Raw genomic sequence first — 8337 nt, 5'->3', positions numbered from 1 at the left:
CTGGATTCTTCATGGGAGGAGGATATCAGCCCCTCAGAATCAGCAACCCTTCTGCAGAAGAATACAGCCTCCCCACACAAAACCAATACCCCACCACCTAATTGTTTTACCTACCAACATAAATCTTTTATTTTTTCATACCTTCGCCCATCTCCAGCAGGAAATAGCTTCAGAAGAATGAGACCTTTGCCCCTTTTCCCTTCTCCCTATTCTTAAAAGGCAGTAATGATAGGTTCTGGACGTGACTGGCACCATTTTACACACACTTAGCACAAAATGGCCTCCAGCCTTTCTCTTATGAGAAACCTTATGATTTCTGAGAAATAGAAACTGCTCCCCACCAGCACCAAACCCCTCCCTGATTACGTCAGCCTTCCTTACAGTCTATATAAGCTCTCCTACCCCCACACCTGGTGCTGTCCTCCATTTTGAGGGCAGTCCCAACTGTTCCCCATTTTGAGCGCAGCCTGGCAGATTTTTTTCCTTTAATAAAGCTTGATTGGTACCCAACATTTAGTCTCACTTTCTTTCACCAACAACTACTAATTATTCTTTATAACAATGCTGTTTTCCTAAAGACGTGTCCATTTTCTACCTGTGATAATTTTTTTAGTAATGATTTCAAGTTGAAGAAAGAAACATTTGCACTGAGGACAAGTTTCAGTCTCAGGTTTAGTTGCTTCACACACACCCTGCTTATTTCTAACATTTTTTGAAACATTCATCCCATAAAGGTATGGCTTTAGGACTAATTTCTTCAAGTTACATACTTAACTTCGGAGCTCATTTTAAGAAGGCATGTGTAGGGGTGGTTTGGAAAAGAAAGCAGGGCATAAAAAAGGCTCCTTTTCTCTGGTGACTGTGGTATAAAACAACGTAACGTGAAATGTCCAAGATCTGACAATAAATCTCCCTGAAGATTTATTTTACAGATCATTTTGAAAACACCAACTGTTCAGGAAGAGTCCCTCCTTTTCTAAAAAAATAAAATTTTGAAACAAGCTAGTATGTTTCAAAAGTGATACTGATGTTCTGTGGGAGCCCAGAGAAAATATTTTGTGTGGTACAGGTTAACATAAACTCTGAAGCTTTTTCATTCTGCAGAATAAAGCATTTCTTTCAAAAGCGAAATCTCTTAATTTCTTATTTTCTGAGTCATGATGCTGTTTTTTTATTAAAAGGAAAGAGAAATATATACAGCCCATTCCACCTCCTTGCTTCCCTTTCTGACAAGTCTCCTCGTGCCTCCCGACCTCAGCCCTCATTCTAAATTTTCTAGAAGCCCATGACTTTAGAAGATTCGGTGGTTATTGCTGCCTGTGCATGTGCAAGGTGTGTTGGAGGGGATGAGGGGAGGCTGGGGAAAGTACGTGACCAGGTAGAAGAGGGGAGAAAGCAGAAAAGGCCTACGCCAACCTGGGCAGGAGAGGGCGGTGGTAGAAGATGATGCGGACGCTCCCTAGTAACCAGAGAAGGGCAAACTCCAACCGTAAGACGGTGATGCCACCTGTGGGCTCTCAGATTGGAGAGGACCGAGAAGACTGGCAGGGCTGTGCGCGCTCAGGCACCGCACGCAGACAGGCCGGGTACTGAGGCTGTGCGTGTGCAGGCGGCGCGGGGGGAGGGTTCCTGCTGCAGTGGCCTCCTGAATTGGGGGGCGAGCTCGGCGCTGACGCGCGGCCCTCACGTGACCTGGAGCTGCAGAGCGACGCAGCCTTCGGTGCAGTCGTCATTCCCGTCTGGCTACCAGCTCCCCGCTGCCCTGCGCACGGCGGGCTGGCACGGGGCCTGGGGAAAGCGGAGCAGGTAAGGGCCCCGGCCCCGCTCGCGGAGCCCTGGGCTTCGGCTACTTACCCACCCCCGCGGCGGGCGCAGGGGAACAGAGCAGCGGGTCCCGCAGCTTTCTCCACACCCCAGCATTCTTGGGAACATAATGGCATGGGGGTCAAGGGTTGGCAGGGGTTTCGGGGGGGCAGCACAGCAACTAAGAGCGACGGGAAGTCACCTTCGACTCCCTGCAGGAAATCGGTGAACACAGCGCGGGGTCGGGGCAGCCGAGGGTGGGGGCAGGAGACGCAGGGCGAGGGCGGCGAGGAGGGCCCAGGGCTGGGAAGGGTCTGGATGGCGGCGGGTGGGCCCCGAGCGCTCGTCTGCAGCAGCCCCGCTCCCCCCACCCCGACCGTCTGCAGGTCTGCGGGGCTAAGTGTCCCGGCGGCGCACCTCGCGGCGAGAATCGGGAGGAGGAGGAGGAGACTGCACGGATAGACCCAGGTCGGTGCGAGGGACAGTGGTGGGGGGGGGGGGGGGGGGGGGGGGGGGAACACAGCGCGGGGTCGGGGCAGCCGAGGGTGGGGGCAGGAGACGCAGGGCGAGGGCGGCGAGGAGGGCCCAGGGCTGGGAAGGGTCTGGATGGCGGCGGGTGGGCCCCGAGCGCTCGGCTGCCGCAGCCCCGCTCCCCCCACCCCGACCGTCTGCAGGTCTGCGGGGCTAAGTGTCCCGGCGGCGCACCTCGCGGCGAGAATCGGGAGGAGGAGGAGGAGACTGCACGGATAGACCCAGGTCGGTGCGAGGGACACTGATCGGGGGCGGGGGTGAGGGACGTGTGGGAAGCCCAGTCTGAGACCCCAATCCCTCCCCTTCCCGTCCCTTCATCTCCACCGCCATCCCCGTCCTCCATTTTGATGCCTGCAGGGGCCTGGGAAAGAATCCTGGGAAAGGAAAAATGGTGGGCTTTGGGGGAGGGAGGTGCTCGAATTTGAGGCCCCCTAGAGGGCGCACGAGGCTTCTAAGTTGGGGAAAAATGAAATAAAAACCCTTTGATATCAAGACTCTGAATTCTGCTGGTCAGTACACCAAGCATTCAGTCTTTCTACTTGCCTCTGTCTTACTTGTGTTCAAAGAAAAACAACCAGAAATAAAATCTCATCATGGCAAATATCCACCAGGAAAACGAAGAAATGGAACAGCCCATGCAGAATGGAGAGGAAGACCGCCCTTTGGGAGGAGGCGAAGGCCACCAGCCTGCCGGAAATAATAGACGGGGACAGGCTCGTCGACTTGCCCCTAATTTTCGATGGGCCATACCCAATAGGCAGGTCAATGATGGGATGGGTGGAGAAGGGGATGATATGGAAATCTTCATGGAGGAGATGAGAGAAATCAGGAGAAAACTTAGGGAGCTGCAGTTGAGGAATTGTCTGCGTATCCTTATGGGAGAGCTCTCTAATCACCATGACCATCATGATGAATTTTGCCTTATGCCTTGACTCCTGCCATTTTCCTTGAGGTTAATACTATGATTCCCACTGTTTTCTTTTTCCTTGCATTTTCCTAATATGCCTTTACTGATCTGTTTGCTGTGAACCTTATGTTATTTCCTTGTGTCAGGCGGGTCTTGTGTTGCCAGCTTCTAATTGGAGATTGCCTTTGCACCCAGTCTAAGTTTCTGTCAGCAGTAAAGTTTCACCCATTTGCACGGAAAAAATGTAAAGTTAATAAAGCAATTAAAAAGCAATCTATACATTTACTGTCTCATTAAAATATATATATACTTAATATATAACAAATGAATGAAAAAAAATCAAATTAAATAACCAGAGTGTTAATTGGGGCACATTACTGTGTCATAAGATGGCATGTGACATTTTTTTCTATTATCTGGAGTTTGAGAAGCAATGAAAATAGTTTTTCAAAGAGTCTAGGAATGTAGTGCAGGTACATAACAATTACAGTCTTAACAAACTTAAAGAAGAGTAAACCTTAAGTATCTTCCAGTCTTAACTAGAAGAATAAACGCTCCCTTTATCACAGATACATTCCTTCAAAGAGTCCGTTTTCTCTTCTGTGAAATGGGGAACAGTGCTTGTCTTGGCTGCTGAGTGGAACAGATGAGGTGCGGAACTGTTTGGGGCTGGCTCCTGTCCAATTCCCTGGCATTTAACAGGACCCAGGCCCCCATCAGGTACTTGGGGAAGATTGAAGGGAATTCTCACCCATGCTCACAAGTCCACACAGCAAAAATAGGTGGATTCCCCTATGTCATTCCTTTCTTATCTGTAGTCCTGCTCCCCTGATTACTGCCTTGTTGGTTGGGCATACTTTCCCTTCTGCTGGGCCCTTTTTCTGTTTATTGATGACATGCTAGAGTCCTCAAGATAACAACTCACCCCCCAACTCAATTTCTCGAGTCCCTGGTGAGTCAAATCCTCCCTTTGACCTCTATAGAAATGTGGAGTATGCCTTTATTTATAATTGTAGAGTTATATTTATCTGGGTGAGTACAACTCTCATGGTTCTTGGGCTTACGTTGGTTCTTAGCAAGATAGCTCTTTCTGTTTTTATTTTCATGCCTCTCTTCAAAGAACCTGAGACATGAATGCACTGGGGCCTACCTCAGGAGATTTATATAGGTTTCTCACCAGGGTGTGTCATGAACTGCATTACTGCAAACGTTCAGAATACAAAGAGGCTGAAGGCTTTGTTTTTGCCTGTGTTTCTAACCTTGATGTGTATTTTCTCAAAGGATACCCTTGGCAGGCCTGCACACCCAGTTTAACAGACTGATCAAGACATGTAAATTACACTGGGGAAAAATACATTTTTGAAATGTATTTCAAAATTTTGAAACACACTCCCTATCTCCATCCCATCCACACCTGAAACAAGAAACTGCTCCATAAGTTCTTAAAAACTATATTAAGTGTTTGGCATCATGATTTCTCTGTAAGTATTCATCCTTCTCCAGACAGTGATTTTTTCATAATCATCCTGGAGCTCAGTTTCTAGTGCCTGACATAGTAGATATTAAATTATTCATTATTTTATTGGTTAATTAATGGAGTTAGAAACTCTACTGTTCACAACTAAATGTCCTTAACTAAGTGGCCTGAGGCAAATAACTACCTATCTGGAGAGTATTACATTTAATTTCAAAAGAAACATACTAAGGAAAGTCTCTTACCCAAAATCTGTAAACTTTTTTTAAACAGCTTGTATATGTTAGTCTTTAGGGGAACACAGACCCTTACTTGCATCATAATCACCTAGGGAAAATGTTAAAAATGCTGACAACTGGGTGTCCTTGCCACCCCCAACCTGCCATTTTCACACCCTGAGTCACCTGAATCAGGAATTATTGTTTGACAGTTCCCCTGGTGATTCTCATGCATGTGAGTTTTGCCACATAGGCATACGAAAACAGTGACAGTAATTACCCATTTTACAACCATCATGATCTAAATTATCTTACTTGATTTCACAATGAATATATGATTCCAAAATATAGCATTCCTAAACTTGAACTAATCAATATATGTCAATGTTTTAGCCAGTACTGTTTTTTTATCTTTCTAAATATCCTAGTAAAATAATGCATTATCATGAATTGATTGTTAATGATAAACTTATAATAATTATAAGATTATTAAACAAATTATGCATTATCATTTGTATGCAAGCCTGTGCCATTTCACAACAATGATTTTGTCTTAATCACCCTGGAGCTTAGTTTCTAGCACAGTGCCTAATATAGTAGATATGTAATAACAATAATTCATTTGATTATTCATTTATTTAATTATTAAATTATTTTATAATTGTAATTTATCTAAAATAATATATAACCAATTACAATTTTTGTATCTTTATGGGTGGCTTATTTTTTTGTACTCATGTTTTCAAGTTTCTATGAGGAACATTTTTTTTTTATTTTGTCAATATACAATGTAGTTAGTTATTGTGTCCCATCACCAAAACCTCCCTCCCTCCTCCCTCTCCCCCCTCCCACCCAGATGTGTCCCCTATGAGGAACATTTTAAAAGGTAATACTTTTTATAATTATTTATGTAATACAAATTCATTATACATATTCGGATTATGCAGAAAATATAGGAAGAATATAAACAAAACTATAATCCAATCATCCAAAAATACCACTTCTAAATTTTTTTATGTTCATTCTATATTAAGTCACGATAAAGCCAGGCTCAGAGCCTCTTATGAGAAACACTACCTCTTTCAAAGCTCTTGCCAAGAAGACATGTTTAGCTTGCCAGGTTTATTTTGTTTTTATCTCTCTTCATTCATCAAAGCTAAATAGATCACATTTGATCAATTTTCAATTAGCTCCTGGTTTTCAAAACTGTCAAATTATCACATTTCAGCAGGTCTACTCTCGGTTGGCAAATCTGGGAATATTTATTTAATAGAACTGGACAGATTTATTTATGAAACTTTTAACATTGTCCCAGAACTAGAGAAAGTATTGGATTACATAAATGACAAAATCCCATCTCTACTCTGTCTCCTTTTTTGACTGATTTAGTTTAGATTCAGTTTTTAAATTTTCTGATAGCATGTAATGTAGTTGCTATCTAATGTGTAACCAATAAGAATGCTTTCTAAGTGATATAAATATACATAACCAAATAAGGCATCCCTACAAACTTGAAAAGATAATATTTATTTTTATTTTGGATTTTTCCCCAGGCATTGTTTGAAAAGTTATAATTAGCATGTTTACAAATTTACTCTTTCCCTTGTAGCTGATAATACAATAGAAAATATTTTCTATTTAGTAAAAATAAACTTTGCTGAATTTTATATGAAGAGAGAGATCTGGACTGGCCAGGTAGCTCAGTTGGTTAGAGTGTGGTACTGATAACACCAAGGTCCAGGGTTTGGTATGCGTACAGGCCAGCTACCAAAAAAAAAAAGAAAAAAAGAAATCTTCATATGTATGCCTATTTAAAAAAATCTTTTTCCAACAAATCAAAAGAGCTTTATTGTGTTTCTGACTGTAAAGTAATGCATTCTGAAGTGGGTTCTGTCATTTTGGAACAGAAGAAAAAATGTATTAAGAAAATTTAAAAATCCTATTTTTAACATGTTTCTTTTCCTAAGATCACATGAGTATCAATTTTAAGTTTTTATCTATGCTTTCCTAAATTAATAATTATTACTTAGTTTCTAATTACATTAAAGTTTGATTTTTAAAAGAGGAAGCAAACTAATATGTCCGTCAGATTAAAAGGCAGTGAAGAACTTGAAATCTTGTTGAAAAGCAACAACAAACAGGAATAATGAATTTCAAATTACTTCTGGATCTTTCAGCTGACAATATAAACTTAGTAGTTATTACTACAGCAATGCTTTAGTCTTTACTCTACTCAGTGGTAAAATGGATATAATAATTTCTGGGGCTGCTGTGGGAACCAAAGGAGGTAGAGAGCATGTGAGATGTTTCTGACTGTTTCTTGTTTATATCTGCATATACAAAACCCAAGTCTCTCAGATTCACTTCAGCTGTTGGCAGTAGTATCCCAGCTGTATGTCACAAACCCACTCCATTCCTCTGCTATGGTGAGCCACCCCCTCCCCATGGTTCTGCACTCTCAACTGACCCTAGCCACTACAGATTCCTCTAGACACTTCAATGTGCCAGTGTCCCAGTTTATCTCCTACAGAGACCTTCTACCTCACTTAGAGTTATACTAGCTTGGTTGGGTACCCTTAGTGATGCTTGGACCATGGTATGTTGTATATTTTTAGCAAAAGAAGCCTTTTTCTCAACTTGTGTTTGTGGGTTTTGTTTGTGTGCACCCAGCCCCCTCTTCTCCCAAACATTCAGATATTAGGGACGAGTCTTGCTTTTTATCTACTCTGACAATCTCTCATGTAATTAAAGGGCTTAGACAATTTCCACTTAAAGTGATTGTCAATATATTTGTCAACCACAATTAATGCTATTTTTTCAGGCTTTTTTCTCTCTGTTTCATTTTGAATTGTTTCTATTGCTATGGCTTCAGATTCACTCTTTTTTTCTTCTGCAATGTCTAATCTGCCATTCGCGCCATTGAGCAATTTTTTTTTTTTTTTTTTTTTTTTTTTTTACTTCAGACATTGTAGTTTTTATCTCTACATGTTCAATTTGGGTCTTTTTAAAACAGTTTTTTATATTCCATGTCTCTACTAACGTTCATTCTTTTCTCTAGCTTTTTAAACATACACAGTGCAATTCTAATATCTACCTTAATGTCTGTATTAGACCATTGCTGTTGCTTATAACAACATACCTGAAACTGGATAATTTATAAAGAAAACAAAATTCATTGCTTACAGCTTCAGAGGCTGGGGAGTCCAAAGTCTAGGGAACATATCTGGTGAAGGCCTTGGCAGTGACAGTGACACAGGAGTCTCACATGGCAGAATGATGGAGAAAAGAATCCTTATGTGGTCTCCTTTTAAAACTCTTAGAACCACACCCATGACTGCCATTACACCATAAAATAGATTAATCCATTCACTATGGCATGACCCTCACAGTCTAACCACCTCTTC

General features: G+C 42.2%; 1 protein-coding gene across 4 annotated transcripts; it reads left to right on the top strand.

Moving 5' to 3' along the window:
* Positions 1–1723: 1723 nt before the first annotated feature.
* Positions 1724–3518, top strand: NGFRAP1 (nerve growth factor receptor (TNFRSF16) associated protein 1). Of its 4 annotated transcripts, none has more exons than XM_008580044.1 (3): positions 1724–1806; positions 2190–2271; positions 2946–3518. In XM_008580044.1, the coding sequence occupies exon 3, from the start codon at positions 2958–2960 to the stop codon at positions 3264–3266; it is 309 nt and encodes a 102-aa protein (XP_008578266.1). In that variant the 5' UTR covers positions 1724–1806; positions 2190–2271; positions 2946–2957; the 3' UTR covers positions 3267–3518. The 4 variants fall into 4 exon arrangements, with proteins under 4 accessions (XP_008578266.1, XP_008578264.1, XP_008578267.1 ...); XM_008580042.1 differs by having other exon boundaries at positions 2901–3518; XM_008580045.1 differs by lacking the exons at positions 1724–1806; positions 2190–2271 and adding an exon at positions 2458–2559.
* Positions 3519–8337: the final 4819 nt, after the last annotated feature.

This window comes from Galeopterus variegatus, unplaced genomic scaffold (genome assembly GCF_000696425.1).
Source record: "Galeopterus variegatus unplaced genomic scaffold, G_variegatus-3.0.2 Scaffold2006, whole genome shotgun sequence".
In the NCBI taxonomy this organism is placed as follows: Eukaryota; Metazoa; Chordata; class Mammalia; order Dermoptera; family Cynocephalidae; genus Galeopterus; species Galeopterus variegatus.
The sequence above is the reverse complement of the archived record's forward strand: the minus strand, read 5'-3'. Positions and strand labels throughout refer to the sequence as shown.